The 21,767-nt window shown below is 39.3% G+C and overlaps 1 protein-coding gene across 1 annotated transcript; it reads right to left on the reverse strand.

The window, feature by feature from the left end:
• Positions 1-2,262: 2,262 nt before the first annotated feature.
• Positions 2,263-21,751, reverse strand: LOC129089327 (unconventional myosin-VIIa-like). Its single transcript, XM_054596737.1, has 49 exons — positions 21,712-21,751; positions 21,419-21,520; positions 20,419-20,571; positions 19,933-20,001; positions 19,713-19,828; positions 19,481-19,608; positions 19,188-19,330; positions 18,967-19,080; positions 18,712-18,865; positions 17,954-18,030; positions 17,674-17,793; positions 17,169-17,311; positions 16,869-17,079; positions 16,599-16,734; positions 16,343-16,509; positions 16,010-16,150; positions 14,836-14,994; positions 14,544-14,636; positions 14,158-14,252; positions 13,822-13,906; positions 13,589-13,690; positions 13,188-13,304; positions 12,855-13,064; positions 12,473-12,757; positions 12,198-12,353; positions 12,030-12,086; positions 11,800-11,924; positions 11,438-11,564; positions 10,898-11,017; positions 10,091-10,264; positions 9,734-9,961; positions 9,175-9,342; positions 8,869-8,986; positions 8,406-8,529; positions 8,107-8,276; positions 7,809-7,984; positions 7,350-7,459; positions 7,068-7,222; positions 6,137-6,290; positions 5,864-6,019; positions 5,024-5,129; positions 4,663-4,776; positions 4,252-4,339; positions 4,067-4,173; positions 3,794-3,979; positions 3,506-3,622; positions 3,325-3,408; positions 3,039-3,152; positions 2,263-2,884 (listed from the first exon to the last, which is right to left on the reverse strand). The coding sequence occupies exons 1-49, from the start codon at positions 21,721-21,723 to the stop codon at positions 2,792-2,794; spliced, it is 6,459 nt and encodes a 2,152-aa protein (XP_054452712.1). The 5' UTR covers positions 21,724-21,751; the 3' UTR covers positions 2,263-2,791.
• Between the last annotated feature and the right edge of the window lie 16 nt (positions 21,752-21,767).

Consider the following 21,767-nt stretch of genomic DNA (forward strand, 5'->3'; position numbering starts at 1 on the left):
TGGCCGAAACTTCTTGTCTGCTTCTGCTTGAGGAGAACGACAGAAAATAGGAACACACACACACACACACACACACACACACACACACACACACACACACACACACACACACACACACACACACACACACACACACACACACACACACACATGCATGCGTGCGCACACACCATATTGTGTGTGTGTGTATGTGTGTGTATAAACTTATATGTGCATGTGTGTGTGTGTGTGTGTGTGTCTATATATAGTTATATGTACTTACATATATATATATACATACATATATATATGTATATATATGTATGTATGTATATATATGTATATGTGTATATATATATATATGTATGTATATATATATATGTGTATATATGTATGTATATATGTATGTATATGTATGTATATGTATGTATATATATATATATATGTACACACACGTGTATGTATTTATGTATTAATATATATACATACATATATGTACACACACATGTGTATGTATTTATGTATTAATATATATACGTATATATATAAACATATATAAATATATGTATACATATATATACATATATGCATATATATATATATATATATATAGGCATAGATGCATATGCTGTGTGTTGTAGTTAGAATATGTGTTTAGGCCTGATCCTGACATGCTTTTTTCAGTCTGTTTTCAGTCTTAAAATACAAAGGGGGGGTAGATGCAGGTGGGAGGATAGCGATGTGGTCTGGGCAATAAGGTCTTTTGTTCCAAATGTGGTGCAGTGCATCAAAAATGCATTCACCTTCTGGGGCAGCATACACAAAACATACAGACTTCCACATTCAACTGATTGGCCTACATCTTATTCTTACATTCCCTTCTAATTTGGAAAATAATACATTTAAAAACCCAGACTGTGAGATGAGAGTCAGCAAATGTATGCTTCGTGATACAGACAAAACTGTTTGTATTCATTATATGAATAGTAAATTTAAAAAAAAAAGGTAATTTTAATGGTTCAGATGAAGTATTTAAGATTATAGTAATTACACTGTTAAAGGGTCTGGTGTCAAACCTCTGCTCCACTTGCGGTCAGATTGCATCAGGAAATAGACTGTGAGGCACAGACGATAATACTGCACCTCATATGCACCTGCCCATGGTAACCTGATTTTTGGTCACATGGTTTCCATGGTAACAGAGCAATAGTCTTGACAGGCAATGAGGAGGGTTGTTTAAGTAGTCTCCTACATTACTCTACTACGTGCTACACCACACACACACACACACACACTTACACACACACACACACACAGAGTTTGTAATGTCATTTCAGGTATAAAATAGGAGTTGTGTTATAGTAAAATAGTGACTGCTGTTTGAAATTCAAGCAACAGTCTGGACATTCCACCAGGAACATCAAATGTCTGATGAAAAACTGCGAGTGTTGGCTGTTTTTGTCTCCAGCTTGTGTATAAGCCACACAACTGTATTTCGCAGGCATCATATTATACTATTATACTACAGATACTATTCTTGTCATTTTGAACATGTGTTCTAAAGTCAGCTGTTCTGGATTGAAAGAGTTGCCTTTCTCAACTTTTATGGATGCTATTTAAAGTTTTACAATAGCCTATTCCTCTTATTTAATTTCGATGGATATGAATAAACGGGGACTTAAACGTTGGTGAATTTAGATGATAATCAAACGATTGATGAAAATCTGATTTCTAAAAAAAGACAAGCATATGTGTCGATATATAAATGTATGAACATATGTACAGTCATTTTGAAATTTCTTTTTAGGGCCATAAGATAAACACAATATGCATTAACTATATCCTAAAAATGTTTAACGGTATGAATTGCAATGTATCTTTTAGCATTGTAGGCTAACTTTCTCAGTTGAAAATGCTAACATTTATTAAATAACAAATCATTATTAACATGTTTGTTCAACTGTTGTAGTTGTGAGGCTGGATGAACACTTTTCTGACAAAAAATAACTCAACATGTCTTCATGCAGGATTTGACTTTCAGATAAAATCCTGTATTTGGCATATTTTAGGCTGCATGTGTATAGTGTGCAGAAAACTGTAAGTCGTTTAAACAAGAAAGTATGTTAAGTATAATGGTTTGTCAACATGCCTTGTATGTCTCTAAACAACATCATAAATGGGGGTCTCATTGTGTGCAAGAAGAAAAAATATGGAAAATATTCCAGTGTAAAGGGCACTATGGGACTAATGGTGAAAAGGAAACCTCACTACCACCTTGTGCATTTATTTCTTGAAAACAATTCAAATTGGTCATTATCATCATTCAGTGTGTAACTTTGAACTTTTAATCCAAACCACATTGGTAAAATGAAATGTAATTCAGTATACTAAAGTATACTTAAGTATAAACTAATTAATCTACTGTAGTTCAATGATGGAGCAGGTTTATGTATTAACTCCTCTGTGACTGCAATAGATATTAAAAAAATCACAAAACAATCCATCATTTTAAACTAAATGATTCAATGTTGGACATGTTAAAGGTTGATATCACCAATTTTACATGAATCTTAATTCATGTTCTAGACTCTCAACAGTTATCACAATGGCAAGCTAGTAATTGCAGTCAAGACAAAATAACATGACAAATTTGAATATCACTTTTTTGTTTTTTAGAAGCAATCTGTATTGGGGCGGATTTTGTCACTGTCATTTGACATCATTGAAAAATGCTAATATACTATTTCGAAGATATTCATCAATTATGCAAAACCATCACAGCATCTCAGTCTATGCTTTTGCCCTTGAAGCCTCAGGAAAATATGTGGTTCCTTGGTCGAAAGTACTGCCTCTGCCTCTCGTACATGGTGATGTACGATCGAAGAAGGTCCTCGATTGTGCTGGCCTGATAAAGGAGGAAATAGAAGTATTTCTCAGAAAATGTTTTAATTTCAAAATAACCACTCAAGAACAGAATGATTTATAGAATATTGTGTGTTTTGGCTTATGTATTGTGTATTTGGACATTATGAAATTAAATTGAAAAGACAGTCACTTACCTTTTCGGTTTCACAGATAAAGATGTTGTCCAGAGTGCCGGTGGTCATCTCGAAGTAACTGCCTTCGCTTTGGTACTCTGTGATGCGGCTGAACGGATGCATGACCAGCTGCTCCTAAAATGTTTACAGAATGATTTAGATACATTAAGATGTAATCCTCCCCCCAATCGGTTAGTATAAAAATATAATATACAGAGATTAAATGCGACAAACATGACAAGAATGTACAAAGATTATTACCAACAAGGAAGAGGATCCATGTAAGTATACATCATTTAAAACGTACCTTTGTATTTGGGTCGACTATGCTAAGCCCTTGCTTGCTGATGATGATCAAAACTGTATTTGAGTAGGTTGGGTCACACGTTTGCTGCAAAGTCAAATGCAAATTAAGTCATAATGAGGCAAAACATTTTCCTCAAATGGTTGTCTGCCAACTTTGATGTCATTTCATCCCGATGACTCACTTTAACTTCAAAGAAGCTACAGCCGAAGGTTGGCCAACCCGAAATGGCTTTCAGGAAGGCGATTTTGGCCTCCTGCACCGTGATGCCGCTCTGCTTGTTGTAGGCAGAGATGATGTGCTGCAAGTAGAACAAAAAGGGAAATACTCAGTGTACTACCCTTAACTTGGACACATTTATGTAAAAGCCAGTTTTCTCCTGGTAACTCTCCAAAAGAGATCTTAAAAAAAAAAAAAAAAAAAAGGAATTGTCATAATTTTCTGCCCTGCCTCTGTACATTCCTTTCTTTACCTTCTTCCATTCGTCAGAGGACATGCTTTTTAACTGGTCAGCAGGAACAAGGTCGCTCAGCATTCTGGGGATCATGACAAACTGCGACCTGTCTGAATCTACTTCGACTCTGAAGAGCAGCCCACCCAGGTTAGCCATGTCCTCTTTGCTGCAACTGTGGTATCCACGCAGGTACCTAGGCAGCTCCTATGTAGCGGCAAAAAAAAGAGGTTATAAGTCAAGACAATTCTGCGTGTTGAAAAAGAGTACAAGCCAGCAGAATGAAGAGTATACCTGTGGGAAATGGAAAACGAGGTCTGCAGCCAAGTCTTTCCCAGGGCTCACATTGAACCAGAGCTTCCTCTTGAAGATCACCCGGTAGGCCAGATTGGCCTGGTTGCCTAGGACACAAAACCTCAATTATAAATATGGAAAACCACTGACTTTAAAAACCCGAAGGTGTCAATATGAAGCATTACCTTCTTTCACTTTTTTTCCTTTCTTAGGAGGCTCTGATGTCTGCCTCAAACTGTCAAAAAAATATTTCTCCTCCTCCAAGCTTATGACCTAAGAATTAAAAACAGAATAATATGAGTATGTTAAACAGGTTAGAAGCAGAGCATTGGTTATTCCAGTCACTAATTGTGGAGAAGCTCTTTAGCTCACAAGTGTAGATAAGATTGAAATTCATGACCTCATTGTCTTTAAATCAAAGTGAGTCATATCGTCAATGCAAACCAAAGCACAATATGTTCCCTTAAGCTATATAGAAATCAATATATCTAATTACATCTTTTTTGTTGAACTTAAATGTAATGAATGGCTAGAAAAAATAAAAGAATCAATCAAACAAACAAACAAACTCCTGCAGGGATATTACCCAACCTCACCTTGCTTGCCGTTTTCAGGTACAGGCCGTATCCTTCAGGGGAGCTCAGTTTGAGCTGAAAGGCGATACTGTAGCACAGGTCTTTGATTGTGGTTGTCGATTTCACCTCAAATATCTGAAAAACAGGAAGAGCAGTAAGAATAGAATCTTTCCCATTATTAAAAAATTAAATGTGGGGGAAAAGTTGTTCATGGATGAATATAATAATAGAATAACCAAAAACTGACAGAAATAAAGCTTAGCTCCAACTAACCTCCATTAGTAAACAGAAAAAAATAATGCCAGTTAATATCAATATCATCATCAAGTGCACACTAATGGACATCTCATCTTTGTGTTTCGAGGCGAGTATTGGCTCTTACATCACTTGTGTCATTTGGGAAGTGGACTTTATGGAAGATCTGGGTGCTGTTCTGTTGGATGGCGTCCACTTCCACCGGATGGGGAGGAAGCTTCCTGGGATCCTTACTGAGGGTACAAAGCACTCCAATACATATATTGTACACACTTATGTGATATACTTACATGTGCTAATGATTCCTATTACTTATTACGAATAACACAGTATTGAACTGACAGGAATGAATAAATGAGGAAGACAACAAATTTCTTTTAACAAACTTCCATTGTCCCACTCCCTTTAAAGTAACAATCTTTAACCTTGAATTATCCACCTTCTCTTCTTTTATTTCTATGTAATAAAATTATTACCACAATGATTTGTATCTTAGCAGTAGTAGACTGGAAATAGCTTTGATCACTGTGCTTTGAAAAAATATTTCAAACTAAAGGGACACATAAATTGTTTTGAAAGACAACTGTTGGAGACCATGCCAAGTTGCATTATGGTAGTTGTAGGATACAGCATGTTTGCAGCTTGATGGATACTACGGACTCAAAGTAAGTATATCTCGATATCTATTCTATCAATATCAACCACTCTTTTTTAACCCATCATTTGTGAATCCAAAACTTAACTGTCGGTGTACCCCTTAAAAATAATATAAAAAAATAAACAGTTTATTACAACTTACTGTCAGTTCAGAAGCATCATTATTTCCTTAAGTTAAGTTTCAAATAGTCATGAGTTATGCATTCTTGACCTAACTACCAGTAACAAACCCTTTGTACAGGATGTTGCTGTGGTCACATTACATTCTACATCTATTATTTCTTATTTCCGTATCTATCTCCAGCCTGACCTGTGCATCCCTTGCAGCCTCTGCAGGCAGCCAGGAGCCAGCTGGTCTCTGGGCCGTGACTCCAGGAAGCGCTGAGTGTGTCTCATCAAATTCTGACTGGGCGGAAACAAGCCCAAACACAGCCACATGAGCTGCCACCCACGCTCCATACTCAACCTGAGAGGGAGGGAGAGCGAGAAAAGCAAGGGGGGGGGGAATCATAGAGGATTTTATATATGTGGCTCTTGGTTATGTGTGAATATTTTTACATAAAGAAGCACACGGAGGGAGCACCTGCTGCCGTTGCTGGTCATCTGTCTCATAATCTGGCAGTAGATCTCATCCTGCAGAGCTTCATGCTTGGTGGGAGGACCAAAGATCTGGTCAGTCAGCTCTAAAGGACTGCGAGCATGTTTGATGGGGTAGTCGCCCATGTACTTCAGGATAGGTAGCAGCAATGGTTAAGGATTCACACAGAGAGTCCGAGACTAGACTAAGGTCTGTATCAAATAGTCCTTTATGTGTTCTAGACCAGAGGTGTCAAATATATGGCCAGAGGTCCAGAACAGCCCACCAAAGAAACTTTTAGTTCCTTGAATATAATATTTGGCGATTAGACTCTTCATGGCAAAAATACAAAAAACAGCAAGGACAACCGAGAGCAGAAATATTAAATGAATCGTTTGAGGAAACAGATTTTAGTTCTAGCCGAGTGATCAGCGAGACATCTCAGGCTGTTCATCATCTGTTTTGTACACAGTTCATTAATTGGAAGTGTTTTCAGAATATACTTGTACCTCTTTACACTAAAAGAAAGGGACACAATGGGAGGTGTTGCTATTAATAGATTATTATGCAATGGTTTTACTGATCCAGCCCACTTGAGATCAAATTTGGCTGTATGGCCCATGAGTGGCTAGAATGAGTTTGACAACCCTGTTAGAGTGACTAAGAGTAAGGGTGAAAAAGAAGGTCAAGATTACAGGCAGTTAATTGTGTGGAATCAACCATATTGTGAGTAAAAACAACACTATTATCTGACGTTATCATTTAAGGCCGTTTCTCATCATTAGTGAAACTGGGAGAAACTCCCTGCAGAAGAATACGGTTTGGAAAACCCCCTGAACCATGTTGAGAATTTGGGGTTTTAACAAGATAAAAAAACAGGGATATGAGTGGAAAGCTGTCCAAACTTGCAACAGGAAAGCATTAGTTTCAAGGATATCAGTGAAGGTGTTACAGGCCATGTTGCTGAGATCAGAGTTGTGGACCAGTAGCCTCATGAGCGGCTGTTTGAGAGGTTCTCTGGAGCAAGCCCACAGCCTCTCCCTGATGACCCCTTTGGATGCACCCTGACGACCGGAATCTTTACTTGTGGGCCTGCGACATGGAGCAAACTGTGTGAGCACATCAGTCCTGCTTGCTTCTTGAGACTTATTGCTCTTTGCAACACTTTAAACAACCTGGCATTCATATAGAGTAAAACTGACTCATACGCTATCAATACCTGAAGTTATCGAATGCAAACTCTTTTAAAGAGGTAGGAGCCACTGTTTCGTTTCTCTGTGTGGTGTTTTGTGTTGTTGAAGGTTTCTTCTGGCCCGGACTGAGCAGCTCCTGAGGGTCAGAGGCAGTTCATTAGTTACACCACAAGGAGAGCTTATCTGAACCATCATACTCATCGATCCACTGCTGCATCCATAGACCTGAAAGCTCACTATGTAATATTTGCAAGTGAATGTAGAATTGAATAAATTAAATTAATGTTGTTTTAAATTTGCCTTTAGTTTTTGATACATTGTTACATTATGTAAATACTAACAAACAATTTCATTTATAGGCTATTTCTATATATTGATTTAAAATTCTTTATATTCACTCTCTTCTAATGACCTTTTTTTTTTTTATAAAGCTAAGTTAAATGCTGAAATATATTCATTTTACAATAAAAGATTGGTAACTCTACCAGCATAGCGTCAGTGGGCTTCTCGAGAGTCGGCAGAAACTGCACTGAAGCCTTATAGACCGCACCGCTGTCACTGGTCCGCTGGTTGGTAGCTCTCATCCAGTTCTTATCACTTTTTTCATCTTTCTCTACGAGCAGAAGGTCGCCTCGTTTACAAACCATAAACAAGGGGTTGTCTGTAGAAGGAAAGAGAAAGAGAGGCACATTTGTTTTTTGTGCATGTATGGGATGAAATAGTCTTCATATGTGCAAGTGTTTATGAGCCTACTGTAATACTGTACATGATGTGGACTCTTACCTGGTCTACTGACATCCTGTTGAGCCAGTGCATATATTGAACGTTGTCTCAGTCCGACCAGGTTTTCCTCAATAAGTGCGGCCATGTCTGCAGCTTCCGCAGATTTCAGGACATACTCTCCTTTGACTGTGGCCAAACTCAGTGACGCATTGTCACTGAAATGGTTGTCACTAGAAAGTTTATATACACCAAATTATTATTGTTTGATACTTTTCAGAACTCATTTAGAATGTTTTGCAAGGGAGTACATTAAACACAAAAAATGATTATATCAGCAGAACAACATAAATTGTCCATACCTCATCATGCGTACTTCCTTTACTGCTAGGTAAGGAATCTCAAGGAGTCTCTTCTCTCCATCCATGAAGCAGATGCCATTCCAGTTTAGGGCCACGACAAATCTGCTTGTGGGCAAAGGAGGTCCTGTGGACAGATATGGGAATGCAATGTTTCAGAAGCACGGCTGTAAGTGGTCAGCCTTTTCTTAAATTGCAACTGGTAATCTGATTTCAGTGGGGGTACACACACATATTAATATCATTAAATGGGGACATTCATCTGCAGGAAACACAGCTGCAGTAGAAATATGTTTTTTATCCTTTTAAACGTTTTTTGTTTTTTGAATACACAAGAAATACAAATCATTTTAGGTCATACAGGTACATAGACATATGGAATTACATCAAGACCTCTCTGGGTGTTGAGGAAAATGTGTATTGCATGTTAAATACTGCTGGTAATATAAGCTGTATGATGACTTACCTGATATCAATGTAGCTTCATAAAATTTGGAGAAGTGCAGGGGCCATGCATGTTGGGCGTTGTTGACCAGTTCTCCTTTAACGCCGTCTGTTTTCTTGTTCCCGTTGGCATAGGGACCCTGTAGGATCAGGAAGAAAGAATTATCCCGAGGTGACTCAGCTTTATTCTACCCATGTGATAAAGAAATAAAACTGGAAAAAAAAACACCACACATGGCACACACATATTTGTTTTAGGCTCCAGTCATGTTTATTAAACGCATACAGTATCTCATTTTGGGCTGTTGTTTCATTGCATACACTATACCTTTAGGAGTTCTGCGCTGATGAGTTGGATCCACTTCGTCATAGAATTGTGTTCAATAAGTGTTGTGGTGATGCACTCCTCCACCACCTTTTTGACGTTGTCTTTGTTGTATGCAGACCCAAACTGGATGTAATAGTGCTGTGCTGCCAGCTGGATGTATTCATCCTCCTGAGAGATGCAATATACTTTTATTGGCTATAGTTTCCACAAATCTGAACAAATTGTTGCTCATTTTGGATTGGTCATTTACATCACGTATCTAGCTGATAGGGAGCAACATTATGATGCTAACCTCAATATTCTTATTTGTTACTAGTGTGACATCACACCAAAGAGCTTATATAATTAGCCTATTAAAGCACGGCTACTTCAACATATAGAAGTTGGAGAGAGAAGGACTTAGGGGTACCAATTGTGTGCTTTTTCAATATTAAATTAAAATCTTTCACAGACAAAATCCATCCTGTGACCATACAAATGTTGGATTCTGTCGTTTAGCTTCACGTCAGATATTAAGTTATAACAAGAATGTAAAAGTCCTCTCATTCCTGAAGCTCACCTTCTCACTGGTGTAGTCTCCAATCTTGATTCCTTTGATAACCTGTTTGTAGATTAGATCTGTGCTGATCGGGTCTACTGAGCAGTCATGCCAGGGTGTGAACAGTTCCTTGCGGATGGAAAGTGCCCAGGGGGCGTCCTTCTCCTTCTTGCCCTGCCTCCTCATCTCCTCCTCGCACTGAGACACTGCATCAAATACATGCTTCTCACAGCTGCCTAGAGACCACATCTGGAGACGAAAGACGGTTTTAGTAAGTGTGGTTCTCTACAATCCTTTGAACAAGAATTTAGGCCTGATAGAGGAGGGGAAGGTCCGAATGGATAAGACAAGACAAGAGATGAGAAAAGTAAAGCCCACCTTTTCATAGAGACTGATATACAGGGAGAATCCATATGTGTCTTGCAGATCAACAATGTCAGCCACAGCTTTACAGACTTCAGCAGAGGTGGAGGCCGAGTCCACTTGTAGACTGATAGTGCGGTTGTCCGGTAGAGTCACAGACACATCTATGGGCTCCTTGGACTTGGCAGCCTGTCAGTAGGGAGAAGAAAGATAAGACTGTATTGAAATATGGCCTATGTGGTATTATGGTATACCAGGCTATTTAGAAATCGAGGCGGTATAGAAATATAGAAGCTGACTTTATATAATGCTGTATTGATGCGATTAATTGTAGTGCACAGCACATGCCACCAGAGGTTAGTCTGTACTGGTGGAACAGGCAGCTGAGCTGAAAAAAATGACTAGTCATAAAGGAAAAATGCCTCTGCCCTGTTTTGGCAGTATTATGTATTTTTCTTCTTCCAACTATAGAAGCAGTTTATAGCCACATGATTTTATTCAACTGCTAGTCTACCACCGCCACCTGCAAATCATCTCTGTCCACTGATGTGTCGGTACCCGCTGTATAGGTAACGTTACTGAATGTAACACCCCCCCTCATACCGTCATATATAGTATACCACTGGGAAATTACAGGAAAGTGTGAAAAATAGATACTGCCAAATGCTTATAGAAATTCAATACTTTGGAGTTTCATAGGTAATTGATGCGAGGTGTGCTGCTCAAGAAAAATATTTTTCCTCAATAGTAAAACCTGGCCAAGAAAATAATGATAATAAATAATGACAATGAAGACAAAAAAAAGTGATTGAGTGTTTCTACCTGTTCCTCTATCCAACAGGGCAACTCTTTTCTTCCTCCGTTGGCGATTATACGACGCAGGCGCTCAGCACAGTATTCTCCGTAACCATTTGGACCTCTGCGGACAAAATTCTCCAAATACTTGGGAACAGAGAAGAATAGAACAGGGTCAATCAAATACACCACCATATAAAGAAGAACAATTGTAACCAAGGAGATGTAAGATACCTAAACTATTTGAGCAGACCCAGAATATTTGACTTTTGCATTAAACACACAAAATGTTCACGTTGCGGAAGACGATTAGGATTAGTAAAGGTTTCCATTATTTCCATATTCAACTTCAGTTTCGATTCTGCAATCTGAGCTTTTTAGTATTTGGACTCTTTATCCACATTTTACAATGTTTATCCAGTGTTTTGGATCTTATCTAATTGTACTTCTTAGTTCATATCAACACAGCAGGTGGGCCTGAACTACAAGGTGAAGTTACACTACACAGGGAAAAAAGTATTTGGATTTTCAAGCAGCTGCTTTGCTGAATGCTTGCTATAGACTGACCTTGACGAAGAGGTCTGTTGGGGGGAAGATCCCAAGACAGATGGAAAGAAGGAGCCAACCTTGCATTCGGCTCTTCCTGTTCCTATTGTTCACCAGCTGCTTACAGATCTGGCAGTAAATCTCATCCCTGCACAGGCCGACAAACATGAAAGAAACAGTGATAAACAATACAGTATAAGAGTATAAGAAGAACTGAAAAATGAATGCAACAAGATGCAAGAGAACCTCCAGGAGTTCAGAAGGTGGTTAAAATGTTATTGATGGAAAAAAGAAACAAATTGGAATAGTATAAATCCTATGTTATAAGGCTGCACAATGCTGTTTGTTTCTCCATATCATGTCAACAATTATCCCATCTCTACCTTATGTCTGGTCTTGATAGAGCGTATCCGATGATAATGTGGAGTTTTTCCAAAGATGAAAGTGGCCGATCCAGTGTTGGGCCCTCTCCGATCAAAATATCGTCGTCCTCCGTCATGTTCTCAGGCTGGTAAAGATAACAAAAAAGAACAACTAAGTATAAGACGCTCATAATTAATCAAAATAGCAAATATTATTGAGTGATGACTGTGATAGCAACATTTGTGCTGACCTCCTCAGGAATCATAGAAGCCTTTCTGAGTCTTTTCTTGTTCTTCCTCAGTATTTTCTATTCAGAAAAGACATGATAGTTAAAGGTGACACTATTGACTGTTGTTTGACATTCAAGGTGATCTTCTACATTATACAGCAGCAGAAAAGAAGCTGTTTGTAATGTTACCTGGTCCAGTCCCACCAGGCTGCTCAGCCTCCTGCCTTGCCTATGAGGTAGAACACGGGAGATGGTGCTGGATGCTTGAGACATTGTGTCCGCAGATCTTGGTTCTGGCAAGTCCTCCATGAAACGCAGTATAATCCACCATACAGTCAGACATGCCTGGAGGAAAAGATGAGGAAAAGATGTGGAGAAACTGAGAGTGAGCTTTGGCAAAAGATGGAAATCTTTCGCAGCTGGCAGTAAGACAGCTGCCTCTTTGTTCCTCTCTGTCCACTCACCAGTGCATCGCCCTCATCATCGTGGGTCAGAAGAGGCTCCCTGAGTCTCTGGTTTAAGTGCGTGTGGCCGGTGTTGCTCTGGAAGTGAAGGATGCTGAACTTGAAGAAGGAAAACTCATCATTGTCGTCATCGTCAAACTCGTCGTCGTTCTCCTCCAGCGATGGGGTAGGGGTTGTTGAGATTGAGGCTGGAGGGTTGATTTCCAGCTCTGATGTCACAACTGAGAGTTCCTCCACCGGCTCTGGCATGCTCCTCTTCTTCTTAACAGTCATAATAGAATTAACCTGAAGGATTCAGTCAGTAAATTCATTATATTTGATAAAAGGATAAATAAAAATGTATGTCACAGTACCGGATTACACAACTGAAATACTGGCTAACCTCAAATTCATCTGATCGTGGTTTTTCCTGTTCTACCTCTTCCACAGGAGGCGTGGGCTGGAGATCATACGAGTGGTCATCTGAATCCTCTTCAACGATTGGCTCAGGCTCCTCGTCAGCTGGTTGTGATTGAGCGATAGCTTTCAGTCGCTGCTGAAGCTCCAAAGCAATCTTCTCTTGGTTCTCCTTCGCCAGGCGCAAAATGGAGGCCTGTGAGGGGGGTTGAGTGGAGAGAATATACAGAAACAGGAAGGGAAAAGGTTTCTTAATACAACACACCTATTTCTTACCATTTATTATGTTATCTATAGTTTCAAGATTTTCAGCTCTTACATCATCCCTCATCTTTTGAGCTACTCTTCTGGCCAGGAGTCCTCTTCTGTGAGCTTGCAGCAGTATGACGGCCTCTCTCTTCTGCTTCCAGCCCTTCCTCTCACGGTAGCCTCGCACCTACAGTTTATCAGAAATGATTAATTATCTCATTAAATACAAAAGCTAACAAAATGTTTGTGTTACAAATGGACTGACAATAAGTAGTTATTATAATAAGAGTGAAATTCTAAATACATTTAACATACAAAAATAGTGAAAACATTGATTTACATTTCTCAAAAAGAATTGCATTAAGTCAAAAATGAATTTGAAACATGGTAACAACATATGTATATTTGTATAAAATTATAGTTTAACTTTCAACCTGGGACACAATAATCTACATTATGTATAGTACATGCCTGGCTTTGTATGGTGAGTGCTGCTTCTCGCTGTCTTTGGTACTGTAACTGCAGCTTCCGACTGCGGATCTTTGATGCCAAGCGATCAAAGCCGTGCCGTAGCTGGTTGAAGCAAGAGTGGAAACAAAGGACAAGCTCACTTGGACTTGAAATAACTTATAGTAAACATCAAGGAAAGAGCATGGTGTCAGTTACAAGCTCTGAGTTCTATAAAAGGTTATTAAGCATCAGACCTTTCTTCTTATTTGCCTCTGTCTGTAAGCTCTCCAGTGACTCTGCAACACCACAGCTGCCCTCCGCTTATTCAGGAAAGACTTTCTGTAAAATAAGCAAAAGTTAAAAAAAAAAGAGAAACCTTCATCCCCCAATGTCACACACTCATCTTTTTATGTCTTTTTCTGCGACACCATATATCATCTAGAAGTATGTAAATCAAATAATTAACACAATCTGTAGCTACAGTATAGGAATACCAAGACCTTTTGAGATAAACAGATAATGTATCCATGACCTCATTCAGTTCATTATCTCTATGTGATTTCCCCTTTTACTCTTCTTAGAAGCTGCACCTGTCTTTGTGTCCCAGCATGACCCTCTGGATCACCAGAGCTATCCGCTCGAGCTTTTGTTCCCTCAGTCGCTCCAGGATGGTGTCATGAGCATCCTGGAATAAAGTGAAAGAAATACATATTTCAACTTTCTGATTTATCCATAACATTGTTGCAATGAGATGCCAAATCTTGTACAAAATATAGCAACTAAATCAAGTAAACTGCAGCATACAGTAATGACTTAAGAAAGAGAAAGTAATGTCAACAGCGATATAGCTGTTGGTCTGTAATACTGATACTACTTTACTAGTCAATATTTTTATAGTTTATCTGCAGTGATGTTCTACTGTGTCCAAACAGTAAAGCTGTGGTAAAGCATGTTGTGAATTATAACATTTCCTCACCCTCAGAAAGATCTTGGTCCTGCCTATTTTCCACTCGTCCGATCCTTCAAACACTGCCTGGCAGATGGCTTCACAACAGGCAAGAGCTGCCTCCTGGAGAGACAAGAAATATGCTGAAGATACACTAATGACAGCCCAAATTCCTCCAGGGGAAAGACGACAAAGAAGTAAACCATCATGTGGCCATCATAATCGCATGAACAATATTATCTTGAGTGACATTTAGCAACAACATTTTAGATTCCACAGAGAATTTATGAAATCACTGTCATGTACGATTATCAAGACTAACAGTTCTGGGGTTACAGTCGGTGGTCTTCAGGAGCACCCTGTAGCGGTTCAGGAAATCCACAAAGGTGTGGCGGATTGGGTATCCCAGTTTCCGGATGCGGATGGTGTCCATCATGCCGGAGTATCTCAGCTGACGCATACACAGCTCTCTGTCGAACATCTAGAGGAGAGCACATTAAAGTGATTATGTATATGAATATATATATATATATATATATATATATATATATATATGTTTTATAGTATTTACCAAGTACAGCATCTAAGTTCAGCGTGTTAGCATGGTAACATTTGGTAATTAGCGCTGAAGTAAAAGTGGTTGGAAATGTCACTAGTTTTGCAGGTATTTGGTAATAAACCAAACAAATGCACAAATAGATTATTTGACCAGATTCAGATCAATATTTAAGGGAACATCAAATCTATTACAATTGAACCTGAGAGGGACATCAACAGGTGTACCAAAGTTCATGGCAATCCATCCAAGAGTTGTGACATTTCAATCAAAACGACAATGTCAAGCACAGGGTGGCGCTAGAGGAAGAGTCAGAGGATCACCAAATTCATTGTCATTCATTGTCTGGGAGCCATGAATGCCTGTTCAAAAATGTGTTCCAATCCATCAAGTAGATGTGGAGATATTTCAAATGATGAATTTAAACTTTGACTTGCTAATGGCACTATAAGAAAACTCAGGGGATTTAGTAGGAAGATAATTCATCCTCATAGGACCATGAATGTCTGTACAAAAGCCGCTAACATGGCTGAGGAACGAAGATAAATTATACTAATTTAAAAGCTTCACAGTTACTAACCCAACACTGTTTATTAGCAGTTCATATTTTTCAGGAAATTTGGTAAATTACTTTATGGCACAAAACAGGAAGAGTTTCTTGTTTATCCAGTGCAAGGACAGATGGTAGCGGGGCTTAATGGCAGGTGGGAAAATTCATTTTATCTTCTTCAATTAAGGCAAAGGAAAAAGAAACAAAGGCAAACAGGGACTCACTGCAAAATGTTGATTATTTTAGGAAACAACAAGATTTAGGGGAAATTTCTTGATTTTTGTAAAGCACAAACAATACTGTAACTTTTCTCAGCCCTCATCTAATTTTTTTAACAAACATAATTGCACAATGATACGGTTATGTTGAAAAAGCTCTTGTGTAATTCACCTTAGACTGCTTTTCATTGTTGGGTTTGAAGCAGCGGATGAAGAAAGGCTGGCAGGCGGACAGAGCCTTCATGAGGGAGTCCAGAGACTGACGGAACTGACCGCTCAGCGTCGCCACCTGTTTACGGTTCTCAGTCTGAGCCTGAACGGATGATAGAGAGGAGACCAAAATGAGGAAATGTGTGGTAATTGGAAATAGTCACACAAAGTCATTATCAGTGCATGTCCACTACATCTCATTATGCACAGCAAATAAATGTCCATCAAAACAAGTGGATTATATTTGTAGCAATATGAAAGTATTTGGCATGCTGATGAGGTTATACTTTCATACCCGTAGGGAGCTCTTAGGTGTCATGATGACCTTGTTGTTCTTACTAATCTTCGCACCATTGGTTGAAAGCTCACTCTCAAATATCTGATGAAGCAGCTTATTGGTGGTCTTTTCAACCATCTTGATTATGTCAAAACTGACCGCATCTCTGTTCTTTTCCAGGAACCCTTTGCAGAAAAAAACAACAACATTGCTAATCATCTCAGATTTCGCATTCAGTCTTTAGTTGGACTTTTTTTCCATTTTGCATTTGTACCTTTGGAGTCATAGTAAACCACGCCTGCAAAGTGGCGAATCCCAAAGTCTGTGTCGTGTTCACTTTTGGAGGCGATGTAGGTCTTGTTCCCTCTGTGTTGCTGGTTCATCTTGTTCAGCATAGTGACGTCTGAGCCCTGTGACACACCAAACAATATTTTGATTTAAAAACGTGGAAATATTTAACTGAACCAGCAGGTTTTACAGTAAAAGCTTGAATAATGTTTGGTGTGTGAATCGACTAAAAAGCAATAAAGTATGGCACCACCACCTTTGGAAATTGGCTTTCTTCATCTATAAGAGCCAGCAGGTTACAGGGTTTCACAGCCAGCACGTCCAGGATGTTTTGATTGTCACTAAACTTGATGTTGTTCCACACAATGTCCTCTTTCCGGTACTCCTTCTGCTCCAACTTGAAGATGTGGCCCACGAAGAACTGCTGCAGCTTTTCATTGGCAAAATTGATGCACAGCTGCTCAAAGCTGTGAAGCGACAGGATGACATTAAGTTTTAAGTAACTATAGAGTTGTGCTACGCTGAGCTTGAAGGGAATGTGAACAAATGTCCTGACCTGTTTGTGTTGAAGTTCTCAAAGCCAAAGATATCGAGGAGGCCAATGGACAGGAAAGAGGATTTTGGGCAGTGGGTCAACCTCTTATAGATGACACTGTTGATTTTCCCAACGATCCATATGAACAGCTTATTGTAGATTGCCTAAGAGATCAGCCACAAATAACCATGGAATATTAAGCACTAAAATGTATTTGAGACTGGATGGTTGTCTGTTCAAATCCCTGGATGCCCCCTGTCCCAACAATCGCTTTGTCTGAAATCCTTGCTTGCACCCCCCTCTTTTAAACTGTATGAATGTTGCTATTAAAGTCCTTATCATATATTCTCTCTGCAATCAGAGGTTAAAATCACCTCAGTCTGCTGAATTGGCATTCTTACTTATAAATTGCATTAACCCACATTTAGAGGGTAATGTTCATTCGTTTCATCCAGAGTCGGGAATCAGGATCCAATAAGGAAGTATGCAACAATCTGATTTACTGCCACTGGGTCAGCTACATTACCTTGACAAAGGCGTCTCTACAGTCGGAAGCCTGTTCGGCACTGAGGGGTTTGATCACCCTCTCTCTGTTGGTCATAAAGGAACGATGGGTCAAACTCGTCGCCAGGGAGGACTTGTGGACCTGAAAATAAAAGACAAGAACCTTATCATTTAATGCTGAAAATGAAGATTGTGCAGCGGGTTCATGTTCACTCAATCGTCTTTTCGCAACACAATGTGAAAAACAAAGAGAATCTCGTTTTGAATGAACTTTTACAAAGCGTTGAAAAGAAAGTGCTCACCTCCAGTAATGACGCTGCGATGCTGAAGTGTTCTGACTTGCTGACGTCACTGGTTTCCAAGTTATTTTCTGTGTTTGCTGATGGGAACACAAGATCAAATGTAACAACAACAACACCAAACGGTTTTAACAGATGACAGTGTAGAGGCAGACTGGAAATGGGAGAGAGAGCAGAGTATGATATGGAATCTAAACCAGGAGGTCGAGGGACTACCAAGACGCTCCAATGAAGTACAATTTAGAGGTACTCTACTTAAGTACTTCCTGATTGTGCTACTTTATGCTACATGCTACAGGGGGAAGTATTGTACCTTTTACTCCCCTACAACTTTAGTACTTTGCGGGCAAAGTTATTATATTCAAAACTTTGATGATCTTATGAAATACAATGCATTGCTTAAGGTTAATCTACCCAACAGAATATAAATTAAAATTAGTTTCACCTCAACCAGCTGCAATTGAGATGCTGTTGACACATGCAAGCATCACAGATGACCATATATAACACGGACATTGGCTGTTTATCCACATTACTTGTACTTGTACTTTTGATACATCAAGTTCATTGTATTGCAGGACTTTAACTTGTAGTGCAGTATTTTTACATTGTGGTATTGTTAGTGTGTTTATTTGCTTAAGTTAGGATTAGAGTAGGGTTGTGTTATAATGTTGAACGTATGCTCCCTCTATTTTATCATCATTTTTTAAATTAGTATTTTAAAATAAAAAACAACAATAATCTAAAATGCATACACTCACCCTGGAAGCAGATGTTTCCCAGGTGTAAAATGGCTGCCAGCAGCTTGAAGATTTCCTGACACTGAGCCTCTGAGAAGGTCAGGATTTTCATCGCGGAACAAATACGTTGGTAGTCTTTAGCATCGTCCCTGCCTTCACACACGATACTGCCGCCCTGCAGCACATGAGAGGAAAGGTTTAGATTATTTACTGTCTGTCAATGATGTGTTTGCTTTGGCTTAGGTGACAATATGAGCTGCATGTAGATATTAATACCTTAGAGAGGAATCTGTACTCCTTAGCATCTCCAAGGCTCAAAGTTTTCTTCTCCTCTGCCTTGGCACCTACCAGCATGCAGTAAAACATGTGGTAGTTTCTCTCCCCCTGGGCCTGAGGTTGTGGAGCAAAAATGTGCTATTATTGCAACAAAACTGTCAACAGATTTAATAAATCCTCCCAGATAAGAGGAGCTAGGTTTTTGGACAGAGCTAACTCACCTGATGGCAGACACGAGACTTCTCCAGAAGATACTGTTCCACACGAGCACCCTCGATCACTCCGTCCTTATTGAAAAAGATCTCCAAGTATTTCCCAAAGCGACTGGAGTTGTCGTTGCGGACTGTTTTTGCATTTCCAAACGCTGCATGGGACAGAACAGGGACGTTTGAGCATTGATTGTTTATTCCCTTAGTCTGTGTATGAGTGTGTCTCAACAGGCAGTTGTTGCCTCTCAGTTGAGTACAAGTGCATGTCTCGGTATCATTGAAGTACAGTTGTGTTGATGTAGTACCTTCTAGTATTGGGTTAGACTCCAGGATCTGCTGTTCAATCTGCTGCTCAGAGATCTTACCACTGACTGCTGCCAAGTACTGCAGGATCAGCTTAGTGCTTTCTGTCTTCCCTGCTCCTGATTCACCACTGAGGAAAGAAAAGGAAAAAAAGTGATCAATAAACACCATATCTCTAACTCTAATCAAGATTGCCTATCAGCAACAGTTTTCAGCAGAGTGATTAATTCTGACCTGATGATGCAGCACTGGTTCCTGAGATGACGAGTCATGCTACAGTAGCAGGATTCAGCGATGGCAAAGATGTGCGGAGGGAGTTCCCCAAGCTTTCGACCATGGTACAACTGCACCTGAAGGACAACAGGATACACACATGAATCACCACTGTAATCTATGATGAAGAGACTCAAACTGTTATACTGTAAGTAGTTCTAGTAGATACTGCAGGCCTCACCTGTTCACCTGAATATAAAGGGAAATCCTGATAGGGATTCACTGCCACCAGCACAGAGCCTGTGTAGGTCTACAATCAGAAAAAAAATGATTGTGTAAGATATTTAGGATATAGGACAGTTGATTTACACAGATTCTGGGATATCAGGATTGTTTTAAAAAAATGCTCATTGAAAAATGGAAAATTTGGTTTGGTATATGTGAAGAAAAGCTCATTGTGTGAACCAGCCCTATAAAAAAATAATGTACCAAATAACATGAAATAATTTGGCTTGTTTTCTGTAGAAGAAATCACCTTATTAAGAGTAGATATTTCAATCCAGTGTTTATTTCTACACTTTCCAGTGATCAAGCTTGATTCAAGATTATTGTCAAGAAACATTTTGGGTGAAACTTTACTTGCAAAATGTCAAAATCATTCACCCCAGTAGCAGGTAGCTCACTTTCAAAGGTATACTACAGTTTGCATGGGGCATGTGTGCCTTACATAGATGATGCCTCGCTTGTGTCGGAGAAGGAGGTTCCTGAGGAGGCCGGCCTCTGTCATATCTCCGAGTTTGATCATGTCATCAACACCCTCCACTGACGTAGGGTGCATGATCCTGAGAGAGGATTCCTGCGCCTGGGAAAGACTCTTCTCCTGGGAGGTCAAAGTAAGAAACTTGAATTACCGCCATGGTTGTCCGCCAAACAGTCAAGTTGCTGATTACGAACATGTCTGTCCAAAATGTCATCCCTTTATCATTTTATCCTATTAGACTTAGGTGAAAATGACGCTTGCTAAGCGCCACTGCCCGCTGCTACTTCCTCAAGCTGTCAGAGCTAAAGTTAGTATGGAGCTCACATTGTCACTAAGTGCACTCACTGAATAAATCTCACATAATAACTACAATATGAATTTGAAGGATATTTCCAGGATGTCAAACTGATATATCAGCAAAAACTGGTTAAAATGATAAAGACAAAAGCTAAAGCCTACAGATCATAGTGTAAAAGAAACTAAAGTTGTAAATCTCTTTTATTCACTGTTACAATCATTAAAAAGCAAAAAGCAGCATATGTATACATTTGATTTACCTTCAGTAGCTTGTTTAGTAAAGACATGCTAACTCTAGTTAATGATTTAAACAAACGTATATCTCCTTCCAACCTCTCCCGGTAACAAGAATCAATATTACACAATGTTTAATCATGACTAGCTGGAACTCGACAAAACCAGCCTGTAAATGAAAAGTATTAACGATTGATGAGAATCTATGGAGCACGGCCGGTTTATTGACAGACCCTGGTCAGAGCCGTGAGTGTTCAAAGTGACCCTGACCTTTCACCACAAAAAATCTAATTAGTTGGTCCTCAAATCCAAGCAGACAGGCGAGGAGGCATAATAAAATGTGGAACCCGGCTGAAAATGTTTTACAAGTCTTGATGTGAACAACAAACTTCAACATATACATTTTGCTTCTTAACTAGCCAGCAAAGAGTGTTACCTTTCCCTCATCGTCCACCAGTAAGCGTTGACCAGACGGTGTTACTTTGACCCTCGCTCCAATGGGTATCCCGATTTTAGAGTCCACCCAGACCCACTCCCCCTGAAAATAAAGAGAACAATGAATATGTTCAAAAATCCATTCTTGTGTTTTAAAGTCTCTCAGAATACAGAATTTATGATGTGACTTCCTTTATCAGTTTACACTATTTCCTTGACTGCAGGGCAGTGTTTTCTGGTAAGCAGTATTCTCATCTATAAAATCCACACTCATAACAAAATTGTTCAGCTTACCTTTCTCAACATCGCCAATTTTTAGCGTTCCTACTCCCTACACAAAGAATCAATAT

This window comes from Anoplopoma fimbria, chromosome 3, assembly GCF_027596085.1.
Source record: "Anoplopoma fimbria isolate UVic2021 breed Golden Eagle Sablefish chromosome 3, Afim_UVic_2022, whole genome shotgun sequence".
Taxonomy (NCBI): Eukaryota; Metazoa; Chordata; class Actinopteri; order Perciformes; family Anoplopomatidae; genus Anoplopoma; species Anoplopoma fimbria.